Source organism: Blennius ocellaris (genome assembly GCF_963422515.1).
Source record: "Blennius ocellaris genome assembly, chromosome: 5".
Taxonomy (NCBI): domain Eukaryota; kingdom Metazoa; phylum Chordata; class Actinopteri; order Blenniiformes; family Blenniidae; genus Blennius; species Blennius ocellaris.
The window spans coordinates 19,249,440-19,274,647 of record NC_137654.1 but is presented as its reverse complement, the minus strand read 5'-3'; the positions used below and the strand labels follow the sequence as shown (position 1 = coordinate 19,274,647).

Below are 25,208 nucleotides of genomic sequence, written 5' to 3'. Positions count from 1 at the left end.
GACTTTTGTTGCAGTCTTGAAGAATCATTATATTTTAAAAAGGAACATTTTTGGGCAGCTTTGTGTATTTTTCTGCAGCACTCTAGATCAGGGGTGGGCAGTACTGGTCCTCGAGGGCCGCAGCCCTGCACGTTTTAGATGTCTCCTCACATCAATACAACTGACAGCAATTAGTGGCTCCTTGTCAAGCTTTCTGCAGAGCCTCATCATGATAATGCAGGTGTGTTTGAGCAAGGAAACATCTAAAACGTGCAGGACTGCGGCCCTCGAGGACCAGGATGGCCCACCCCTGCTCTAGATCATAGTATCTTCTGAACACTGCTTCAATGAAAAAGACACAAATGAAAGAAAATGTGAACCTTCATAGAAGGATGCTACATGTGTCAATGTAATATATATTATTTATTTCTACCATGTGGACAAGAGGTGGGCAATACATTTTTAAGAGGCCACACAAGCTGCTGAAGGGCAAAAGTTCCTACTCAATTCTGCTCAATGTGAATGCATCTCTTATGTAATGTTGTTTCTACTGTTCCAGCTCTGGACCTGTGAAGATCTTCAATTTCTTTGCATGCTGGGTTGGATAATGGTGATTCAAGTAAAGTAAGTCAATTCTGCCACAGAGAAAAAAATCACAAAGTTGTTTGCGATAATACATGATTCAATGTGTAATCAGAATAAAGACAAGCAAAGGTGTTCCCACAGATCTTAAAGCATGCATCATGTGCACCGTTTCTTTTTTAGCACTGGTAATGAGGTCAGTAACAACCAAAGGGCCTCACTTGGCTCACAATTCGGGTTTAAATGCTTCAGCTCACCTTAACCAAAGACAGATAAATGTAATAGTTCAGAATGCTCTTGTTGGTGACATTGGAATTACAGCCAAATAACTATAATGAGATTAAACAACTCAGTGAGCAGAACACTGAATATTCCCGCTATAAAAATGCGATGAAATAAGAAAGCCGGGACACGTAAAATGAACATACAGGGGAAGGGAAGGGCAGTGACAGCCGGCGGAACGGCTTCAGGATGAGCCAAAATCAGAGTGACAGCATGTCTGCTGACAGCTGAACACCAAGTGAACGCTGAACAGTGCGAAGTCTCACCAGAGAGTAGTCCTCTGCCACCAGGACGAAGCCGTTGTTGTCAATGAGGTAGCAATTAATATTCTGTTCAAAGGAAGAAGAAGAAAGAAAAAAAAAAAAAGCAGTGTTAAAGCATTGGTGAGACGCAGAAGAAGGATGGAGGATTTACTGGGAGAGGAAGAGCTGACTGACCTCGTCATCACAGCTTATGGAGCATTTTCCATCTAACGCTGCACACTGTGATAAGGAGAAAAAAAAAACTGCATGAGCATGGGAAGGCCAAAACAAATATTTTTACCTGATCGATTCACAATAATAATCATTTAAATAATAGTCATTTAAAATATAAATTTAATTTGAAAAAAAAAAGATGGAATAAAGCTTTTATGCTAATTTTCATAGCTATTATTTTTATACTTAGCCTTGTAAATTGACTTTGTAAAAATATTTGAAAACATACCAGATGTTAGTATTGATGTTTGTCAGAGTAGTAGTAGTAGTAATAGTATTTCGTCATTGCTGGCTCATGTGTCAATTTCTAACAATGTTAAATAAACTGCTTAAGATAGGTACATAATTACACAAACCACCAGAAAGCAGAGAAACAAAGCTTTTTGCCTTTTGTTGCACTCGGTGGCTCTTGTTCATTACGACCAGACCATCACAGGCTAGAATTCACCCACATGTCAAATATTTCTAAGAAGAGCATATCAGAAATGCTGTAATATTAAATAATTGTCAAATGTTGCAAGTTGAAATTACCGAGAAAAAAAAAAATTAGGCTGAAGCATGTTCTCATTGTACATTTTCTTTCTATTCTGCAACCATAAAATCTAAACAAATCCACTCAGTCCTATTCACAAGAGGAACAAAGTTCTACTGAATACTTCAAATAGCTTTTGTAGCATTAAAAACTAAGTAATGGTGTGGTTGTTATTTTTAAGCATGAAAATAATCTAAAAATATATTTTAGATGCCGTTTATTGAAATCATGACTTTTAGTGGTCAGTGTGTGAATTGGAATTGCTGATGCAAGTGTATTTAAGTACCTGTCTGCTGGCAGTCCAGAATTTCTTCTGAAAAAAGTCCAGTTTCATCTGGATGCCCACAGCTGGAAAAGACACAACACAATCCATTATGATGAAGTTTTAATACAGCAGAAGTCATCCTGCAGGCGAGACACAGTATTGATGTAATGCCTTAAACTGGAATGAGGACGACGATGAAAAAATGTTTAAAAAAAAAATGTCAAGATGGACCAAAAAGGCCACTTCAACATACACGTCTCTGCCTATTTTTCTCTTATGCTCAACATGTGTGTGTCGATGCCACGGACCACACTCAAACTTTCACGTGAGTTTCAACCAGACCTCTTTCTCTGTGGCCACATGAAATCTACCCCATTCCTCAGTCTGCCTCCCTGTTGTTACCCCGACAGGCATTTCCAGAGTCGGTATACAAAGCACCTCTCACTTCCATAAGCTTCATCCCAGCAGGTTTCTAAATGCACAGATCTGACCAGAATTCCTTAAGTGGGGGAAAAAAAAAAAAAACTTCTGACATTAAATGTGTCAGCTTTTTCAGAGTCGGCAGTGGAAAGATTGACACATCCACCACAGGCTTTAACTTCTCTCCTCTGCTTCTTACCACCGTCTCCCACCATCCCCTGCTCCTAAGACTCTGAGGACCCCTGCTTTCTCTCAGCGGGGGTCTGCCGTGCTTTAGGGGCCTGTGCAAATCTTTCCAGGAGCAACTTTCTACAGCTTCATTGAAATGCAGAGGAGTCCGGTAGTAAAATAAATGGAAGGAAATGTGGCATTTGAATGAATTAGGACATTTAACTAGAATATAAAAGCAGTATTGATTGGCTAATGTACAAATTGGTTATGTTATGTGTCAAAAATTACAAGATAATTACATGTAAACACACATTTATAATCAAATAGGTTAAAGAAGGGCGAAAAGCTCCCAGACTGGTCTGGTTTGCTTCAAGTTGACAGATTTTTTAAAAAGATGGAAGGAAAATTAGTGGTGGACATCTGCTGTGACGAATAATCAGGTTTTCTCCCCAAAAGTCTTTGAAACGTATTGATGAGTTATGTGCATCAATGTGAGGATGCAAAACCTTCTAAAGAGGTGTGTTCAGTCTGCTTACAGATATTCTGTCAGTGCTGCGTTCAGACTCACATCAGACATTCACCGGACTGCAGAATATTTTTTTTAAAGCAAACTAAGAGCCAATTTTTTCAGTTGGCTTGATCCACTGACTGTGTTGCACCAGGATGCGGGTGGCAGCGTTCACACGTGAACCAAAGCAGCAATCGTTCCAGGGTCTGTTTGAACCAGACCAAACATGACGAGCGTAAACACATCCTAATGTGATGTGAGACAGCAACACTGCCCCAAACTCTTCACGAGACAATTGTGGTGAACTTTTAGTGCTTTTTACAAAGATAATTAAGTTGGGAAAAGTAGGAAAAACATTGCAAGATTTGTGAAAGTTGTTCCATATTCGTTCTATCACAGGTGTATTGATGGAAGTACTTCATGAGTGTATCCAACGTCTTATTGTCTTCAGATATTTTAAAGTGAATTTTGACAATCATCAAAATTAACTGAACTGACCAGAACTTTTTTTTTCCAACTCTGTAAACTACATCTGCACATTTGGCATGTGACCTGGACTCTTTCTTTCTTTTTTTCTGGATTTGGAGCCTTTTTAGGTTTCAACCAAACTATTCACTACGTACCTATAAGCTCTTTACTGACGTATTTTCTTCAAAGATTTTAAAGCACATGCATATTCTTAAAACCAGACATGGATTAAATAGATCCACACTCTTTCTCCTAGACTAGAACACTTTAAACTACAGCTGGATTTTTTTAATTTTATTTATTTATTTATTTATTTATTTTAGACCTGATTAGGACTCTTGAAAAATGAAATGTGTTCTTCACAAAACAGATGTGGACTCATTAAACTGAACCTGGGATCATATAAACAGACCTAAATTATTTGTACTTGACCTCATTAAATTGCACCAGCATGCTTTAATTGAAAGACTGATTTATTTTTCAAACAAATTTGAATTGCTCGATGAATCACTCATCACTAAAACCATAAAACACAGACGGTAATGTCTCAGCGGCCCTCTGCTCCTCCTGCTGCCTGTTCCATAAATGTGGAGCATAATGTTAAAAAGCTGCCTCACCGTGGGCTTTATAGCTTTACTCTTGGAATAACTAAAAGGCCGATGGACGTCAGGGGCTGCTAGGGTTCATAAGATTAAATCAAGTCTCACATTAAAAAAAGGTTTGAAACCATTAAAAACAATTTAAAGAGGCTTAAAATCCATTCTGAAAAACAATTAGGGGCCAATGCATCAATTTTTAAAAGTGATGTGATGTGAACCGAACTTCTGGACTAATTGGAGGTTTGAGATACTATTTTTGAAGAGACCAGAAAGCAAGGCTTTGCAATAATCAATACTGGAAATAAAAGCATCATCAGCATCTCCGTGTGAGCGACAGAGCGACATAGGTGGATTCTGGACCTATTCCTTGGTTGATAAAAGTCTGTTTTTCAACGTGTTTAATATGTGAAATAAAACTCAGCTCAGAGTCAAAACTGACACCCAGGTTTAAGGACTAATGACAAAAACGTCAGTCTTGTCCTGACAGAGCCGAATAAAGTTCCCCAACATCAAAGTTGTGATTTCTAAAATACAGTTAACAAAGGCATCAATTGGCCCTGTGTCATCGGGAGAATATAATGGAACTATTTTAAAGTGATCATTTAATGTGTTTCTGTTTTGTTTCTCAATTATCTTAATTATCTTCTCAAAAAAAGACAAAAAAGATTTTTTTTTTGTTCCATGAGATATAGAGTTTGCATGTAGATGGGTCCAAAATAAAAACAAAAACGTTCATGTGAATAGTAAAAGCTTCCCACTGTAGAAAAATAAAGATTCACTCAATGCCAGCCTGTGATGAGAATACTGCCTGTGGAAAAGATTTCTTTGGTTTGTGTTTTTGTCTGTGTGATTGTGTCCACATTTATGTGCAGTTGGGTGCTACTGTGGCCTGTTTTAGCTCCTGCCCAGAGGAACAGGTGCAGATTATCCCGTCATAAGCTTTGCCAGATCCTTTCAGCAGCCCACCATTTCTACACCCACATGGAAAACCCAGGAGAAGAGGCTAATTTAAGATGCTGGGCAACAGCGGAGGAAATGGTGTAAAACCAGGAACAACCAAAATCGTTAGGACAATGAAAGACACAAGGTCATTACCTCTAAAACTGTTTAGGATAGGAAGAAAAAAAACACATAAGCAGGTCAAACAAAAGCCCAATGACATTATATATACCCAAAGTGTCACATGAAATTAATTTCGGGTGAAAATCAATTATTCCTCATGCGTAAAGAATATGATGTCATTTTAAATATAAAACCACTCTGGGTGGCTGTTTTTCAGTACTAACATCTTCCAATATGAGCAGCTATGGTTTGCTCTGTGAAATGGTATTACAGGTCAAAAGTGTGCTGATGCCGGCTGTTACCTGCATGTCGGCTCAGAACAAAAGCTCAAATCTGTCCCACTAATGCTCGGGAATTTTGTGTACTATGGGGGAACATTTAATTTCCCTAGGTATGATTTAAGAACTTGGGGGTATTTATGCCCTGAGCTGGGTTTACAGGACCAAAGATGAAGAGACATGAAATCCACTTTCAAATCCACCCCATCACCAATCTCCTATCTGTGCAATCCCAGGCAGAGAGATGACAACCACTTTAAAGCCCACAGATATTTGAGATTCTACAAGGGATTTTGTAAATGTATTGGGTCCATTAGTTCATCCCAGAGCCCGTGTCTGTGTGCTCAAATGTTATAGCCAAGGCAATCATAGGTGCGAGCAGCATGTGCGTCCTCATCGTCAGTTTTTCAGTGTGTGCATGCATCGATTCACATTGCAGGAATGGCACAAACGCCTCGAGGACGGACATAAACATACACAGGAGCATTAACACGGAGCTCCCTGAAAGACGTAATAATTCTGAATTATTTGGTGTTGCATTTATCTACCAGCTTGGGGTCGGACCGTGTCACGACGCTCCTGTGGAGGCAGCTGCCGTCAGCGCTCTCCTGCACTGACCTGTCCTTAATGTAATCATTAGAGATAATTCAGCCGCCCTGCAAAATTCCAATAAATGACTCAAGTGGATTATGCAGCTTAGTGTTTTGTGATGAGAAAATATTCACATTAATCAATCTCCTTTCGCTAAAGCTCAGATCAGTTGGTGCCAAAATATTCTAATTACAAATGTGACACAAGAAGAAAAAAACAACCAACAACAACATGTTTACACTTTGTCCTTGAGGCTTGATGCCGCATGCATTAAAAGTGCCACAAGTGATATGTGATTAGCGAGATGTGCAAGGCAACATAAATTCAACAGACTGCCCTTATGAAAAATCTGTTTGTTCAACAATTAGCAAATACAAAGGTGTCATACATGTGAGGATGCATTAATGTATTTGCATGTGTGGGGGAAGGGCGCTGCACATGACTATTCAAATGAATGTGCATTATATTATAGAGGAGTGTGTGTGTGTGTGTGTATTAATGTAACATATAAATATAAAACCGTCATGACAAGAGTGGGGTCACATTCACGGAAATTGAACCGTGTTAGTGTTGGAGAGGAGACGTTTAAATTGGGGCAAGGGTATGCAGGAAATGTTTGTAAGTTAATAGGCAGCTAAACATAACATGCATGCATGCATGCATGCATGCGTGTGTGCGTGCGTGCGTGTGTGCGTGCGTGTGTGCGTGCGTGTGTGTGTGTGTTAGTGTGTGTCTATTTACATTTTTAAGCACTGTCGTACACTGATTGCTGATTAATTGTAACGCAGATTGAATCCACAACTCTCTGTGGATGACAGAATTAAAATAATTGCATACCCTTCAGCACAGGAAAAGATATAAATATGAATGGACAGGAGAGAGAATACAGCGTGGGGTGGGAGCTACTGAAAGTCAAGGTCAGCTCGTCTGAGCTTGATCATATTCATCGTCGCAAACGATTCGATTATTAATCTCTTGGTTTGTCCTTTTTTGCTTCTCCTTCAAGTGACCCATGAGCTCCTATGAGCTTAGGAGTCAATTCATTTAGATGAGAGGAAAATCCCATGTAAATTCACCGCAACAGCTTAATATCCTACCATGTGCATGCGTATGTGTGCATTGGTGCGTTGTGTGTTGCTGTGCTGGGGGCGTGTTCTGTCAGCCCGACAGCCTACGGCACATGCATAATATCATCAGAGCATGCCACAGCAGCGGGCTTCCACTGACAATGTTCACTGTGCGGTAACGTGTTTCAGCATTGGTGTAGACACTCTGCAATCCACATCTAATTCTGTCTTGCTCAGCGATAGGAGGTAACGCAAATCGTGTCACTGAGTCTTTGTGCTGTGATTTAAGAGGCGCAGCTGTCCACTGGGAGATGACACACCATCACACTCACCAATACAACTGGGGACAGTGTGAACACATGAGCAGAACAGAGAGAGGGAGAGAGAGGGAGAGAGAGAGAGAGAGAGAGAGAGAGAGAGAGAGAGTGAGAGAGAGAACATAGAGCTTGTTTCAATGAAAGCAAATATTAAACAAAATGAAATGCAGAATAATACTGAACACCAGTCAGAGGGGTTGAGAGATAGTGAGCGAGCAACAGCGCTAAAGAGAGAGCTAACCAGTTAGAGACAGAATAAAAGAGCGAGAGAGAGAGAGAGAGAGAGAGAGAGAGAGAGAGAGAGAGAGAGAGAGAGAGAGAGAGAGAGAGAGAGAGAGAGCGAGAGAGAGAAGCAGAGCTCCCTAACTCCAGTGATTCCCTGCCTGACTGGCTGGCTGGCTGGCAGTAAGCTCTGATCTGCCCGCTCTGATGGGCTTTCATGCCCTTACGGGCAGTATTGGGGATCCTGAGGGCAGCAGGGTTTTGACTGCTCATCTCATCCTCTCTAATTGCCACCTATTGACCAAGCTGGCCTGCAAAGATGAGAGTCAGGAACAGTTACTCTCAGCCTGACTGACGCTAATGGATCATCTACCAATGACAGTGACTACAATCCATAAAGGGAGCTAAAACAACAGTGAACGCAAGCGGCCCAAAGATGATGAGAGGTAGGAGCACTGACACTGCACTATTTGTGTATTTATGTGTGTGTGTTTGTGTATTTGTTGTATTGCATGGCCAGTTGGGCTCCTGCTACAACTCGTGCGTTGTGTAAACGGTTGTATAACTGAGTGCTCATTGCTTGCTTTTGGCAGCTCGCACATCAAAGCAGCTGCTTCCACATCTACTTCCATGATTTCATGTTTTCAGCTGCACATCGCTTCTAAATCCTGTCAGTTGCAGTTCAAATTGATGCCTGGTTGATACAAAGGAGCACATGCCGCAAGCTGTGTTTTAAAACTTGTTTGTGTGTACAGTGGACTGAGGGGACATGTCAGAGCAAAGAGCCATTCTCCTATGTTGACCTCATTCTGGAGCTGCTGTTACAACGCTCCACTGAGCCGATGCTTTGTTTTTATGTATATCTGTGAACACATTGTATGTTTGTTTATGAGTAGGATGCACACATGTGAGCACATGCGAGTGAACACGTTCTTGCAATCACACACTGTAATTTCACTAACAAGGGTGCAATTAACACAGGGCTTTGCAGCACAGCACACTTAATCTCCACGCAGCCATGTGATCATGCTTTTTTTTTTGTTGGAACAAGACAGATAATATAACAGCAACACAAAAAGCCAAAAGCCACACGAACCAAACACCTGAGATTAGACCTCAGAGCGCCTGGATATTTCTAAACCTATAAAGCATAATCCAAAAGACAGAAAAGTGATGGTGGGAGAAAACATTTTGATAGATAATTCAGTTACGTTCTGATGTTAAATGTTAATGTACATGATTTTGTTGAATTTAGTTGTACCAAACATTACTAATTGATCGATTATTTTTCATATTACAGTGCTTAGTAATATGCTTTTATAGAAAAGTTGCTCCCTAATGAAAAAAAGAACAGACTAGTTTGTGACTGATACAGAGCCCCCTGACTAGTCCAGGGTTTAATATTCTAGTTAAATGTCTCAGAATTGAACTTCCATTTGTATAAGCATTAGAATCAACAGTGTCGATCTCTTCAACATCCACAACTGCAACCAGTGAGCTGGGGCCAGGGTCGGAGCGTCATTTCACTGAGCCTAGAGCTAGTCAAGCCAAAGCTAAAAATACTGCTGTAATGTTCCAGAAGGAATGGCCATGTGAAGTTATCTCAAAGGGAATCAGACACCCAATATGTGCTGTATATGGATTAGTGTGTGGGTGAGGGGTTATGAGGCTTTGGTGAAGTCGCTGAAGGCCACTGTATAAGAGGGTGGGAGGTGGGAGTAAACATATTAGTAATAAGTTTACTTTCTTGGTAAATAGTAATGATAAAAAAATAAAAATCAAAAATCAAATCGGAATATTATACGTGCAAAACCAAGGGGAACTTAAAACTTAAAAAAACCTACAAATTCTAAAAACAAAATACAACATTCAGAATTATCCTGAACTTGAATGCATTTTTAGTTATTTCATCACAAAAGGTGGCTGGAGATTGGTGTGATTATTGAGTAGTAACTCTCAAAATACACATATCAAATGTTCCCATACATCCAAAAGTGTAATCATGTTTGTATCCATGTGTTTCCACAGCGATCCTTGGATGTGCCCTCCTCTCTCTCCTGACTCTGTCACATGCCTGCCCAAAGGAGTGTAGCTGCAACAGCAACACCAAAGTAGTAGACTGCCGGGGTCGAGGCCTTTATGACATCCCTCGCCGACTGCATCCAGACACCCAAGAACTCTATCTCCAAGATAACCGAATCAGGGGGTTGGGATCAATGGCCTTCAGGGAAATACCCCTCGTCCGCATTCTGGATCTATCTAATAACTCTATAACATCTATTTCACCAACTGCTCTGCTGGGTTTGAGGACTCTTCAGCGTCTCAGCCTGGCCTACAACAGCTTGAGAGAGCTTGACAAGCGGATGCTGGGACCCATACGCTCACTTTCACATCTGGACCTCTCACACAATAGGTTAGGTCTTGACCATGAAAAAAAAAAAAAGATAATCGTTTTTCTTTAATGTCTGTGTTGAATCCTGAAGCTATGCAACCTTCTGAATCTTGTCTAATTTCCTTTCACCAGCCTGTGGGGTTTGTCTGGAGCCATTGGGGACAGTTTACGGAACGTGAGCCACCTTGGGCTGGCACACAACCGACTCACACGACTGGACCGCTCTCTGTTGGAGGCTCTGACACATCTGGACAGCCTCACTCTTCGTGGTAACCCCTGGAGGTGTGACTGCCAGCTCATAGGCCTGAAACTCTGGCTGGAGACATACCTTTTTAAAGGTAAGACCAGCAGAAGCCCCATAGCAACCACCGAGGAGTGTTGTGTCATCACAATAGACTTCCTACTGGGTGCAGCATTAATATATGGTAATATTTCTCTATGGTAATAATGTCCTTTTTTTAAAGGTTATTTTTTGGCATTTTGTCCTTTGTTGATATTTTCAACAATGTGAGGACATGTGGAAAAGAGAGCATGGAAATTACACAATGCAATATGGAAAGCCAGGAATCACATAGACACTTTTAGAGAATCTTGTATCTTAAAATCAAATCCAGTCTGCTGCACCTGTAACCCACAGCTACGCTCTTCCAAACTCCCAAGTGGTTGCTTTTCAATGCAACAATTTTTTTTCCCCTGACTCCCAGTCACAAAATAATCTCCTGAGTGATTGCAAGTTATAGTAATACCCTGGATTATTATGCCAAAGAAGGCATAACAATTATTTTCTGTCCATCCTTCTATCTATCAGCACAATATTTATGAATTTCTCTTCAAGAGTAAAGAAAAAGCCTTTTTAATTTATTTTGCCTTTGGAAGGGCTGACACATTAGAAACAAAGCTTTACATTCTATTACCACAATGAAGACTGTTGTTTTAAAGGTTTTGTGACCCCCGTTCATCATTGTGCAAGTGGAAGGAATTTTGTATTTTTTCATCAGTACTGTTTGGGACAAGTGTATAAAAAAAAATGTGGATTAGATAAAGAGATAGCATTTATTACTGCATCTTTCACTGTGACTGTTGACAGTTTGTGCATGATTAAGAATCTCTTGAACACGCTGTACTGGTGGTCTCTCCAATCAGAGATGGTGTATGTGGGCGATTAGTAGTTATTTGTTATTGCTGAACCACATCATTTTCTATGCTAGACCAAACCCAGCATGTATTAGATAACACAATTGCCACTGTACAATGATAGCTAGGATTACATGGGGTTAGCTGGCCCGCCCACATGCCCGTGTTGAGTTGACATAGCTTTCGTCTTAAAGCCTGAAAATTCTAATTACCGCAAAACAGAACAATGGACTTGCATACAAGGATGTGTGCTTTGGAGAAAGCCAGTGGTTAATCAGGCAGGCAGAACGAAAGTGTGACAAGGCGTGCTCGACATGAACACATATACACAAAGAAGAGGAGAGTTTACAAGACACATACAATAGATGAAGACCTAATTCACTGCTTTCTTCAAATAAAACTATTCCTTTGAACTCTTTGAGCTAATTTAGCCACTTAAAGTAATCTCAAGCAACATAGTTGTTTAAAAAAAGCACTGATTTGTTGGTTTAGGCTCCAGTAGGATGATTAGGATTGTGGCTTCCTCTGTTGTAAGCTGCCAAAAGGGAAATGGGTAATTAACATCAAGTGCTGAGCTAATGATACACAACAACTGACTGATCCAAGTCTCACAATTTCATCCTTCCCCTGCGAGTCAGACTATTCTAACTCCTTGCCTCTGATCCTAAGGTGGAGTGGTAGATGAAGTGCTTTGCTCCCAGCCTGAAGAAATGAAGGACAGAGACCTGCAGAAAGTCCCTTACCAGCTCTTCCACGTCTGCATGACGACGAGCTACCACTACCTGTTTGCCAACATACACCACCTGGAGTCAGAGAGGCTGCTGCGAGGCCACACCCATGGCAACCACGCTCACCCCTCCAGCCACGCTCTCCACGTCCCTGGGGAGGGTTCCGTAGGTGGGGGAGGAGGAGGAGGAGGAGGAGGAGGAGGTGTGGGAGGCGGCTTGCCAGAGTGTGAACCTAAGCAGAGGCATCGGCCTGTCAACTTGCGCCACGCTATTGCCACCGTGATCATCACTGGCGTGGTGTGTGGGATTGTGTGTCTGATGATGCTGGCTGCAGCGGTGTACGGATGTGCCTACGCTGCGATCATGGCCAAGTATCAGCGAGAGTTGAAGAAGAACGAGGAGCTGGCTGCGGCGCAGGGGGCAGATCATGCCACGGCGGATGAAAAGGAGCCACTGGAGAACGCCATCGCCTGAGGAAATGATAATGTTCACCCCACACTTCAAACATGGGCCACAAACCCTTTAACCTGTTGGTCTCTGGACGCCATGGGTGACCTTGTGCATGTGTGCGTGAGGGGAAAATGAAGAGAGAATGATTATTTCTTTTCGTGTATGTTCACCTCATTTTTGAGATGTGGGTAGCTAAATTCCACAGGTATTTGACTATGCACTAACGAGAGGAGTATCTTTTACTGTATGCGGGTTCAACGGGAAGGCCAAAGACATGTGAATCCATTATGTCTGAAAAAAAAAAATGCATATCAATGTTAGGAACAAATTGCTATATATTTATAATTGTGTCTTTGTAGGTTTATTAGTAAAGCTCTGATATTTATGAAAAAAAAATGGATTTTAGAATTGAATTGTCTTTTGTTTGTTGTTCATAACTTTGAGTCTGTTGACGTTATCTTGAAAACACATAGGAGGCAGCTGCTGTCGTTTAATTTCTGTCATAAGTTGTTGGCATCATCGATGTGTGTGTGAGAATATGAATGATATGGTGTTTCATTTGCGTGTGTATGAATGCACATATTACCGAACATTGGGAGCGTTTGTGCCTAATACCGTGATTATAGTTTTGAGAAAGAATATTTTTCTGATAACTGAAGAGAAAATGGCAAATTCATGGAAGCAATATTGAAACAAACTCAAACAGAAACTCTGAACCCTGCCTTGTTGACTTTTCTCTGACTTTGGGAGTTTGTTGCTCTGAATTATCATCTGGCAGTCGCTCCCACACATTCAGACTTTCAGCACTGCAACTTTTGAGATGCGTTCAGTTTGTTTGTGCGTCAACGATGATTACATAATAGTAGTCATGTCCTTTCAGTATGTATTAGACAAAATAAAGAGAAATATTTTACCTGTATGTATACTGGCAATCGATCTGAAAAGGCCTGTACATGCAATATGTTTTTTTTAAGCATTGAAAACTGCTGTTTGGCTTTAATTCTCTTTAAACAAACATGTGATTATATATTCTACATTGTTAGCATCAAGATCAACTCCATCCCTACTTTATCTGTGAACTTTTATTTTTTATATTTTCAGTTTATCGTGCTACTTGCACAGTTTTCTTTTCCTTTTGCTTTCCAAAATGAGTAAAATACTGTGTATTATGATTGCAAATATGTCAATAATTTGCAATTTGTGAAAGACTGGATGATTATATAACATTTGTATCATTGATATTATATTTCCTCAAGGATATTGCCTGACCTTCATTGTTTTCGCATGGAGTTCACTGGCACCATAACAAAGGGATTCGTATATAATGCAATGCAACATCAAATGATTCCCAATTTAAAAGTCCTATCTCTATATCATCAGACGACATGAGAAGTGTTCCAGAGAGGATTACCAGGCAACGTTCTGAGATTATGGTAATCGTACAGCTCACTGTAGACATCACATCCCCTGTTAAGTATTAATCGATGACTAGCAATCACAGGTGATTTGGAGCCTTTGCGGTGTTGTTCATCCATGAATGTACACAGATGCCTCTGGTCTTAATGCCTGACCTGACTTTCATGGCTCTGTGTATATTACAGCAGCAGACTTGCTGCACGTGGCTCAGGATGTGACCACAAATGCAGACGGACGGACGGACGGACACGCACGCACGCACGCACGCACGCACGCACGCACGCACGCACGCACGCACGCACACACACACACACACACACACACACACACACTGAAACATTGTGACTCAAGTGATTTCTGCAGGGCCCGTGGTGTGTGATGTCATCAGCCTGTCCTGTTAGGTTAGCGTATTAGCGTATTCACAAGTCCACAGCTCAGTGGAGCGCAGGGCAGTGAAAACTGGCCCGAACCGGTCTACGCTAAATTTCCATTCTAGCCTACATCTCTCATCCCATCTGACTCCCTTATATAAAATCGTTCTTACAGATATCCCCTGATCTGACAGGCATCGTCATTACTGTACATTGGCGCCCACTGGAACAATAGGGTCTTGAAAAATCCTCCTTACCGATTAGTCATTTTGGATTGCTGCTCAGCAAGACTTCAGAGAGTGATATTATCTTAAAACAACAGTGATCAAGTCAACAGGGTTAAATAATACTGTGGGCTGGTAGAAACTGTGGGCTGCTTGTATTCCACTCTGCCTGAAATGTGATGCACGCTGCGTGTTTGTGCGCGCGCCCGTGTGCCATGGCACTGCACAGACTCTCCCATCTCTGTCCTTCTGCTCCAGTGGTTTCCCCCAGGCCAAGATTACCCACAATGCACCACTCTCATGTCAACGCATTCAGACACCGTGAAATAATTTTCTCTTCCTCTGCCCTTTTATTTCCTCCCTTGTTTTATCATAGCATTTCCGAAAGATTTCCCTCTTCATTTTGCTCAGACTTTGTTTCTCGCTGGTAGTTGCCTGTGTATTTCTGTTAGCGTAACTGCCTGCCATTATCCAACAAGACTGCAAGCATTGATAACCATCTGAAGAGGTTGTTTGATTTCATAGCAGGTAAAAGCTGTGCTCCATGTTGTTTGCTTGGGTATGGAAAGGATGCCTGCAACTTGAAAATGTTGATTCATAGAGATTTCTTAAGCTCATAATAGGTGTACACATTTACATAAACAAACACTGAGCAAAAGCATTGATCAAAATAAAACAAAAAAAAATGAAGTCTAATTTAATAATAATAATAATAAAAAAAGAGGCAGGAATTTCTGGAAAAAAAAACAACCTCCCAACATATACAACATATGTATGTTGAAAGTAAGACAAATCACAATTTAATGAAAAACTCCAGAAATACAATTTCATAAAGTTAACTTCTATTTAACCTTCCCTGCTTTTGAAAAGATAGGTGTGTGGGACACAAGTTATTGCTAGAGTATCAGGGAAAGCCTTTCACCACATACTTGTCTGACCCAGGATTGGAGCTGCTCAACACTTCTTGATCATTTTCTTTTGCAAATTGGTTTCAGTTTGTTCTTTGAAGGATGAATTGTTTACTTGTGATGAAAGGTCCGGTCTCCAGACGTGATCATTAGCACCTGGACTCTTTTACTGTAATGCTTTAATGGGACAGAGGTAGCTTTAAAATCTCTGCAAACTTTCCAGCATCGATCCTGTCTTTCCAGATGTGCAGCAGCCCATGCTATCGGCATTAATGTGACTCTTAACCATGAGAGATGCTGGCTTATGTGCACCGCTGACAAGCTGGATGACCCCTCTACTCTGAGTCTGCAGGACATGGTATTTGTGGATTCCAAGAAAAATAAATAAATTTTGATTTATCTGACCACAGAACTGTTTTCCATTTTGCCTCAACTCTTTTTAATTGAGCTTTAGCACAGAAAAGCCACTAGTATTTTTTGGATTGTGTTCACATGCGGCTACTTCTCTAAAGGTTACGGCTTTTGCATGCATTTGTGAACTATGTTCACAGACAATGATTTCTGCAAGTATTCGTCAGGCGAGGCGGTGGTCTCCAGTGCAGATCTACGCTTGTTCTTAAAGCAGTGCTGCCTGAGATCATGAGCAGTACGCAATATAGACCTCTTGCATTGGTGCTCTCACGATGGGGACCTTCTGCCCATATTTACCTGGCATTCCCAAAAAATGTTGCCGCAATCAACCTGAAAATAAGTTACAATTTTTCAATATCTAATATGTTGTTTCTATTCTGCCATCCATTAATCAATTTATGAGAATTGCAAATGAATGTTTTATGTTGTATGTTTTATCAATTTTTCTGACTGTGCCAACATTTTTGGAACTGGAGTTGCACATGTTGCAGATGCATCTTCCCTTTTTTAACCAAATTCCCAGTTGAATTTTCAATCAAGGTCCCAGTGTGGAAATTTGAAGAACTTTGATAAAGAATTTTACAAGATGTAACGCCAAAAATAATAATCCCCTTCTAAATCGGATTCTCATCCAGAATGAAATTCATCACATTAAGAAGCTACAATTCAAATGTCCTGCTGCTTCTGTGGAGAGAGGTAGGTGATGAAGGATGTCATGTCACAACTTTCCCAAAGATAATAACTACTGTGAAGCCCTATGTCCACATGTCGATCCTCCCCCTTTCCCCTGTTCTAAAGCTCCTTTCCACTGTAACTGAGAGGATGTCTAACAGAAAAACAGCCACACTTTATACAATCAACGTGCTGATTGCACCAAGTTGAATTACATAGGCGTAACTTTGTGGGGCTTCTGACTCACCAGGATGTGAGATGAGGCACGCCACAAAGAAATCATCTTAGCCACAATATTCCTCGAATAGAAACAGAGGAAAAACAAATGCACAAAAGGCGTTTGGGAGAGTTGCTGCTATTATTATGTTTAGACATGAATATTCTTGGATGCAAAAGTCCATTTGTATGTATTGCATGTTTTGACTGCAAAGAAATTCAAATGGAATATGTGACCTGTGGTCATTTCAGCTTGGAATAAAAGAAACAAAAGGAAATGAGTCTGGGGAGACAACTCAACACTTGAAGAACAAAGCATGGCATTACAAAGAACAGAGTATTGCTCTTTTTGTGAGTGTAGAAGTCTGTGTGTGTTTTTCTCTGCGTGTGTGTGTGAGTGTGAAAGAGAAAGAGCCACTTTAGTTCCCACTTACCCGCAGCTATGGGTGATTTCCTCTCATCCAGAAGCTGAATGGCGGTGCTGGCCAATACAACACTCTTGTTTTCTGATCCTAAACCACATTGCATAAGCACAAAACACACACACACATCACAAGTTCACATCACAGTCATATCATAATTCTCCATATTAGTTTTGAACTGACCACAGGGTGATTGGGGAGAGAAACACTGAACATGAGTACCGCAGAGTGCTATTTCATGGCTACAGCTTGCTACCACAGTCCTGAGAGGAAGAGTGCATCTGAGGCAAGTCCGGTGAGTAAATAAGAGGCTTTCAGATCACTTGTATTAGCTGGCACTAATGGAAAGCCTGAGGCTAAACAGATGAGAACACATTCTCCCTTTGGTGGAGAAGCCATTTCTTAGAGAAACAGCTAAACTGAAAATGCGTGAGGTGCTTAAGTGTATGTGTGTCTTTATGTGACTGTGTGTGGCTGTATGTGCGTTCTGGGCAAGTCACTATGGAAAGGGCTGAACCTCCTCCTAACATATCTTATTACAACCCACAGTAATCAGCCCTATCCACAAGAACACAGCCCAGAATTAATAAGAGAGGAAGGAGAGGTACACATGCACAGCCAGAGAAAAGGGCCAGATATGGGTGAAAGAGGGAAAAGAAGGGGCAGGGAATATTTTATTAGGTGCGTGTGCATATAACAAAAACAAAAAACTCTTCGGAATTATCATATCACGTGTCTTTATAACTTCCTGGCCTGCTGGTATCAAATTCACCCATTTTATTGTCTACCACAAGCTGCAGTGACTGAGTAGATTTAAAATAAAATGTATCCTAAAACATCTAACCCAAACATCTGTGTGGCAAATGTATTTGGAAAAAACCCCAAAACATAATAAGGTTTTTACAAACCAGTGTTGAAAGGTAGTGAGTAAACAAAGGTGCCGGGAACTTGTTCAGCCGCTCTCTTGTACCACAGGGGAAAATGATCTGCGTTGAACACCCCCTCCTTGTCCTCAGCTGTGAGGAAGTCTCTTGAAGCGGAAAAGAAAATAATACAAATGACACACACAGACAAAAGAGCTAATGTACTCATGTGAATTAGAAGCAAAAAACAAACAAACAAAAAAACCTAAATACTGCAAGTCACTGCAAGGTTTCACCAAATCCTATCTACTTACTGGTTTGTGAGTTCGTCAGGCCCCACAAACAGATTAATCCTGGAGAGTCCTGTTCTTGTGCCCAGGTATGCTATCTCCACACCTTTATCAGAGTTCCTGTTAGTATGAATGACAAACATGTACAATAATCTGCATTTTATTTTTTACTTCTCTAAAACTGTCATTCTCTCCGGAGCATTTTTCATATTGACGCGTATACAAGTGGCCACAGGATTCTGTTTCTTTTGAATCTATCATGAACACCTTCTGTACAGCAGAGGTAAAATATGGAAAATATGGATGACATACTCGGACTTGTTGAGAACAAGGCTGGTCCAGTAGGCTTCCAACGGGGCAGTCACCACAGCGTCAAAGAGAACCTCCTGAATCAGCTCCTTGTCACCTAACAAGACAATGGAGCAAACAGACACATTTTTACTTATTAATTGATGCGGTGAATGAGTTTAGTGTCTTCCTGCAATCACAACATGTTCTTAATGACTGGTAAGAATTAACATAACTCACATTGTAAATGGGGTTCATGTCCACCCAGATAAAGTTTGATTGCTTCGATCTGGGAGAGGTAGCGGTGCTCTGGGTGCTCATCTGTGTTGCAGTATGTCCTGTAACATGACAAGAAAGGAAAATAAGAACATTGGGTATAATAATAATGCATAAAACATCACTACAATTGGCTCCCAATCAATAACTGTCAGAACTGGTTTCTTAACTGAATAAAATGACAATCATTGTTGAGCTCTGGTCATATGATCCCATTGCTTTCAGTTGTCTTTGGATAGCAAAGCATCCACAATAAAAATGTGAACTGAAACAAAGACGTTTCTTTCATTTGCCAGCATTAGTTTGAAAAGCTTTTAATATAATGTGCTTAGATATTGGTTCCCAATTCCAGTGACCACAAGTCATCATGTGGCAGAAACCATCAAGTCAAAGTCCTACCAATCAAAAGCAGCCTCACACAACAATATGAATTCATAACTGATTGATTTCATAATTTGGAGAAATATTTAGAGAGTAGTCCAATCACAATGTCAATTATATGATGGCGGAGAAGAATATAGCCGCGTTATACACTCTTACCACTCGTCTGCCAGCGCCACATCGGGATGCTCCAAGTCATGGAGACCTGTAACAAGACGAGAGCTACATGCTCAGAAAAATTACGCAAAAGCACTCGACATTAACTTAGAATAATAGTTGTGGGCATCTGCATCTCACATGCATACACACTTAAAAACACACCAGGGGTGAAAAATGTGTTTTTTGAATGGATGTGACAGGTCTGATTAGATCAGGAAGAGCCAAGTCATGCTCAGAGGGTTCGGCGTGATGGACATGTTTAGAGAAACACACAGACAGACAGACACACACATGCACACACACAGCACCCCATGAATATTAACGTGCATGAGGTTTGACATGAAAACACATGCACATACGCACAGCCACAGACATAAAACACATTGAAGGAACAACTAAAGAAATATTGAACTTCCTCTCCAGTTGTGGCTTTCAAATTCTTTATCACTGCATTTCAATGAATTGTGCGGAAAATGAGAAAAAAAAAAGGAAAATCCTACGAGAACAAATATACCTCCATAATTTGCCAAGGATGGTAACTTCAGTGGTTTTCAGTCGATTCAGTCACCATCAATTTCTGGCTCGGCTTAATTTAATACATCTTTAGAATAAAACATTGACATTGGAGGTTTTTCATATAAGATAAATGACCAGTTTATACAATATGTTTTTTAATTACAATTCATATTGGACTGTTGACTACAAAAACTATTGCTGCTGGTTCAGTATTCTCCATTAAAACATTATGATTCTTATACATCATTCTACTATATTCTCATTGTATATATTGCGCCGTTATATAACCACCACAGTGCTGTTTTACATGCAATGTGTATTGTGATGATGATGATGATGATGATGATGATGATGATGATGATGATGATGATGATGATGATGATGATGATGATGATATGTGTGTGTTTCAGCTGCTCCAGCAGATTATATAAAGTGCATCTGGCAAAGGTTTTCTAGTGTAGGTCCTTCCTGACTCAACCCGAGCAGTTTTTGGGTTGAGGGGCATTTCCAAACTGTCACAAGCTCACTGCTCTATAAATCTTAGGCTGCAGCATCTGTCTCTTTGTAACCGAATAAACAAGTATCAGTTGTTTGATCGACTCCTCTTTTTAAACATGTAATATAGTGCCCTTTTGAAACATTTCAACAAAACAGGCAGACATGATGTGGTAAACAAAGAACTACAGGTCTCCAAAGGGAAAAGTAGAGAAGAAAAGTGCCTACCTTCCTCCACTGTGACATTCCCTCTGAAGAAAAACTTGCCATGGCCTCTGGAAAGAGCAACTCCCAGGCTAAAAACACACACACAAACAAAAAAAATTAAATAAATCACACATTCTTAAATAATACTCCACAAAACACTTTAAAAGCATTTCAATCAGCATAAACTTCATTAAATGCTCAATGTTTCTGACCTGAATGGAGTTCCTTTGATGTCTGTGTAGTAGTAATCATTATGCAAAACCAGCACACGTTTCTGGAACAGAATAAAGGATTAATGCACAGTGCTGGTGCTGCAGAAAACTGAGCACAAATACATGGAACGATTCCTTGGAATTTAGCTCCATCTAGTGGTAAAGAAACAGCACACTCGCGTTTTACATTTCAGACATGATGAGAAAATGACAAAGATGATTCTCTACATGTACATGTTTAACTGTGAGAGGGTTTTCTTTTTAACCCACACAGGAAATACTTAATAATCAGGCAAATAAGTGTTGAACCAAAACATACATGGTTGCAATTCTCTCTCTCTCGCTCTCTCTCAAAGTAAAACAGAATCATCGGGCTGCTGTTTCCTCCATATTCAGCAACATGTGTTCGGTGGAGATAAGAGGCTCACATGCACAGAGACACACACTAGTGCATGCAGAGCAAACCAAATCAGACACAAAATCCCCCAGTCAATCCTGTACATCGCTGTGCCAAGTGTAATAACCCCGCTGCAGAGCCGACTCTCCCTGCTGAGTCTTTTCTTTGTCACACCTTTGGGAGACCTTTGCAAAAAACTACTTGTTTCTGTGCTTTTCCAAAGTTTGTCGTTCCTCACCCCTTTGTCCACACTCTTCTTCACCTCCAAGGAGAAAGTTCCAGTTTTCCGGTTGACCATGGCATTTCTCAACTAGAGAGACAGTGAACACACACGATCCTCGGTCAGACTGATGTTCAGATGAGCACTGTGGTGATGATGAACATGAATTTGTTACCGTCTCACCGTGTCATCTTTATCCTCCCACTCCACCTCTGACAGATCCACACTGCTGTAGTTTGGCTTCCTTCGTTTTTTGCCGTCTCCGTACTGGATAGTCACATGCAAACACGCAAACATTTAGAAATGCAGAAGAAGATTCAACAAAAACAATATACGATTCCTAAGACAAGAGCATGGTGAGTAGAAGCAATGAAGCAATTGATTAAAAAGGTATTTATTTGGTACACAAACAGGGTGTCACAGAGGTTAGCAGTAATACATAGGTTAAAAGCTGCCCATCTGTGTAGAATCTACATGTTCTACCTGCAAAACATTCCTTGGGCAAGACACTGAACCCTAAACTGCCTGGGTTAATGCAGTGTGAGAGTGAATGGTTGGTGGTGGTTGGTGGGGCCGATGGCGCAGATTGGCAGCCTCGCTTCCGTCAGTCTGCCTCAGGGCAGCTGTGGATACATATGAAGTTTACCACCATCGAGTATGGAGTGAATGAATAATGCAATGTAAAGCGTCTTTGAGTGTCCTGAAAAAGCGCTATATAAAACCGATGCATTATTATTATGAAGAAGTTGTCTTGACCAAGAGTGATAATCTACATTAACTAGTCCTAAGTACAATGGCAATATTCACAGACAACATTTCTCTATGGATCTTCAAATGGCCAGAACTGTATCCACCCAATAAACACTCATATGTGTATGTAGTGTCCACTATTCAGCTAACAGGCTCAGTGATATCAAGTGCGACTGACAGTTTATTTAGAAGTTACCAAAAGATGAGTACATGTTAAAAAAGAAAATTAAAAAAAAGAAACAAATAAACGCTAATACAACAAATTTCAAAGCACCGTGTATTCTGACACATTCCACCTAAACAACTGTTGCATAAATGTGAGATGTAGTCACAGTAACAGTACAGTATGATCCAACCACATTAATGCACTCTATTAATTCAATGCTTCGTCTTCCCTGAACCACCCCTGATATTATTGCATTATTGGCCAAATTTACAAACAATGAACAGTGACATTTGATGTCTACATTTAACCCAACCATAGGGGGCAGTGGGCAGCTGCTATTCAGCTCTTGGGGAGGAGTTGCGGGTCAAAGGCCTTGCAAAAAAGAAGCCTCAGTGGTAACCTGGAGGTCGCCTTGAGGCTACCCCTTGACACTGTAGACAGGAAACACCTGAGAAGAGCTGCAGTTTTGTAGAAATGTCCATTGACTCAGTTCATTGCGAAGACTTCCGAATGAACCTTGAAGTCAAAATGCTAACAAATACAGTTCACTTATTAACAGGTATGATGAAGAAAACATGATGTTATAGTTTGGGTAGCCCTATATTTACGTGATGTGAGGATAAAAATGAGATTTTTACTTGTAACCACTCATCAGATGGATGCTTGTTGTCACTTCATTGTATGGTCTAATTGTATAATATCAGGTAAACAATAATGTGAAACACTGAGATAATGATAATGTTTTAAATAGATAGACACACATATATTTGATGTTAATGTATTTGTGCTTCCACATAATAGTGCTATTTCTCCTGTCCCTTTTTTTTATACCAGATGTGACTGGGCTGTATTTCAATTTATTATTTTATAAAATCTGCATGTCTTCAGTTCCAAAGCAGTCTTCTTGAAGGAGAGTATTTTGTTGACTTGTTGTTCATTTATTTGTTTCTAATTTCAGCCCTGAAGGCCACTCGGAATTAAATAATTTGAGCTTTCGTTGAATTGAAATGTTTTACTAATTTCATTGCAATATTGCATTAACATAAAATTCGGTCATTTTAAGTTTGCAGAACATGAATGCACAGTAAATGAAGTATTTTGCAAAATGTAAATATGTAAATGTATACTTTATCATGTGACCCTCTTGCAAAACTGTGTGTCTTGGGAAAAAATTCTTAGATGATTTTATGTGTGTGAAACTATTCATTGATCTGTCATCATGTATTGAGGATTCTGAGAATAAACCTCGCTGGATTGCAGCCATCCTATTGACCTTGTTTGATGTGAACATTAAACAAAGGTGACACACGCTGGAGTATTGCACCTACTAATTACACTTCATGTGTTGTTTGTGTGTATGTGCTTTTAAATCTCTCTCTCCTCTGTTCATCTGTCAGAGAGGACAGACTCCCACCCCTCATTAGTTGTTACACAGCGTTCATTAACATCTTTAATTAGACCACTATTAAACCATCTGTCTGTCTGTTCACTCCTCTCCTGGTCTCATATTCTCTTCCCATCTCTTAATATCTCTCTGTTTGCATCCTGCAATTTCACCCCACACCTATTCCAATAAGGCAGGTTCCCTGATCTTCCCAGCCTCCCCTCCTCTCCACCTCTTGTGAAAGGAGTGGGTGAGTACAATAGAGTTAATCACAGCCATTCAAAAGCTGTATCTCTGACTATTCACAGAACAGCAGAGGCCTGGAACACACTCTCCTCATCTACATACCACCACACAGCCAAACGCTACAAAGAACATAGAGCACCCACACAATTACACACCAATTTTCTGTCAATCTCGATCTCAGTGCAACAACACAATCACTAATTGACTTGATAGCAAATCCAGAATAAGTATACCACAGTTGTAGGAAATATTGTCACACATCCGAACTTTGCCCTCAGTGAGCTGAAAGACTTTGTTATGATAAACAGATTCATACTTCATACAGAGCAACGGTGCTGGAGGTAATACTCACGAGTGGTCGTAAATCTGGATGGGTGAGGATGTAGCCGTTGTTGGTGATTGCAAAGGCGTAGCCGTGAATGCCCAACTGGAAAAAATACGCACAAAGACACACTCATGGGCACGCAGAATGAAGGCATCACAAATAAATGCGGAATTGTAAATCTGAGCTAATCAAGCTTTTTGTCATTTTCTCCTTGTTTTTGTAGTGAAACGCAAGACTACACAATCGGGGAGAGTGGTGCCATTTATAGAAGCCTGGATAAACTATACAACTTCGAATTCAGACGTATAAAAGAGATCAAGAAAGGCCACACAATCAGAACACATTCGTGTATATAAGGGGTAATTTTCCTGTTTTTACTGGCCATCAGGAAACTGCTGTGTCGAAACTTTATTCACTGCCATATTTCACATTCATTCACTGTAATCAGGAGTAGAACTGCTATTGGTGCAGGCATAAGTATAAAAAAAGACAATAGGTAATCTTTTTTTTATAACTTTAGTTTTATTATTTTACCATGTGGCTGACCAAAGTGTTTGGGAAGTATAGAGTTCAAAACATCAAGTTTTATTATGATAATGAAATGTGTGAAGGGACATTGTACATGTCATCCATCCATCCATGTACCTTATATTTGGGGATGGTCTTGAGCAGCTCGGAGACAGGCACGTCGGTCCCAACCACCCCCAGAAGGATCCCACGGTTTCTCTAAAAGGTCCAATTTTAAAAGTATTGTTTAGTTTGTGAAAAGTTAGTTGTACAACAAAATCTCCTACCAAGGCACTGATGATCATGTAATATTTTTTGTCTTCAGTTTAGAATAGATATTCAATTAGTAATGGTCTACTGTAT

At 40.4% G+C, this 25,208-nt stretch overlaps 2 protein-coding genes across 2 annotated transcripts in view; one reads left to right on the top strand and one right to left on the bottom strand.

Moving 5' to 3' along the window:
* Nucleotides 1-25,208, bottom strand: part of cacna2d3a (calcium channel, voltage-dependent, alpha 2/delta subunit 3a) — a gene marked incomplete at its 3' end in the record, with an annotated part of 114,011 nt that overhangs the window by 11,467 nt on the left and 77,336 nt on the right. Inside the window, exons 15-29 of the mRNA XM_080496749.1 lie at nt 24,984-25,064; nt 24,366-24,440; nt 21,651-21,734; nt 21,486-21,557; nt 20,851-20,912; nt 20,660-20,727; nt 19,421-19,466; nt 18,845-18,942; nt 18,629-18,722; nt 18,341-18,436; nt 18,072-18,193; nt 17,176-17,253; nt 2,138-2,199; nt 1,281-1,325; nt 1,110-1,172 (exon numbers count right to left, since the gene is read on the bottom strand). Of these exons, the coding sequence (XP_080352875.1) occupies nt 1,110-1,172; nt 1,281-1,325; nt 2,138-2,199; nt 17,176-17,253; nt 18,072-18,193; nt 18,341-18,436; nt 18,629-18,722; nt 18,845-18,942; nt 19,421-19,466; nt 20,660-20,727; nt 20,851-20,912; nt 21,486-21,557; nt 21,651-21,734; nt 24,366-24,440; nt 24,984-25,064 (1,146 nt within the window). The remainder of the gene's footprint in view (nt 1-1,109; nt 1,173-1,280; nt 1,326-2,137; nt 2,200-17,175; nt 17,254-18,071; nt 18,194-18,340; nt 18,437-18,628; nt 18,723-18,844; nt 18,943-19,420; nt 19,467-20,659; nt 20,728-20,850; nt 20,913-21,485; nt 21,558-21,650; nt 21,735-24,365; nt 24,441-24,983; nt 25,065-25,208) is intronic.
* Nucleotides 7,682-15,794, top strand: lrtm1 (leucine rich repeats and transmembrane domains 1). Its single transcript, XM_080496750.1, has 4 exons — nt 7,682-8,265; nt 9,848-10,232; nt 10,344-10,549; nt 12,015-15,794. Exons 1-4 carry the CDS (start codon nt 8,256-8,258, stop codon nt 12,545-12,547), a joined length of 1,134 nt encoding a protein of 377 aa, XP_080352876.1. The 5' UTR covers nt 7,682-8,255; the 3' UTR covers nt 12,548-15,794.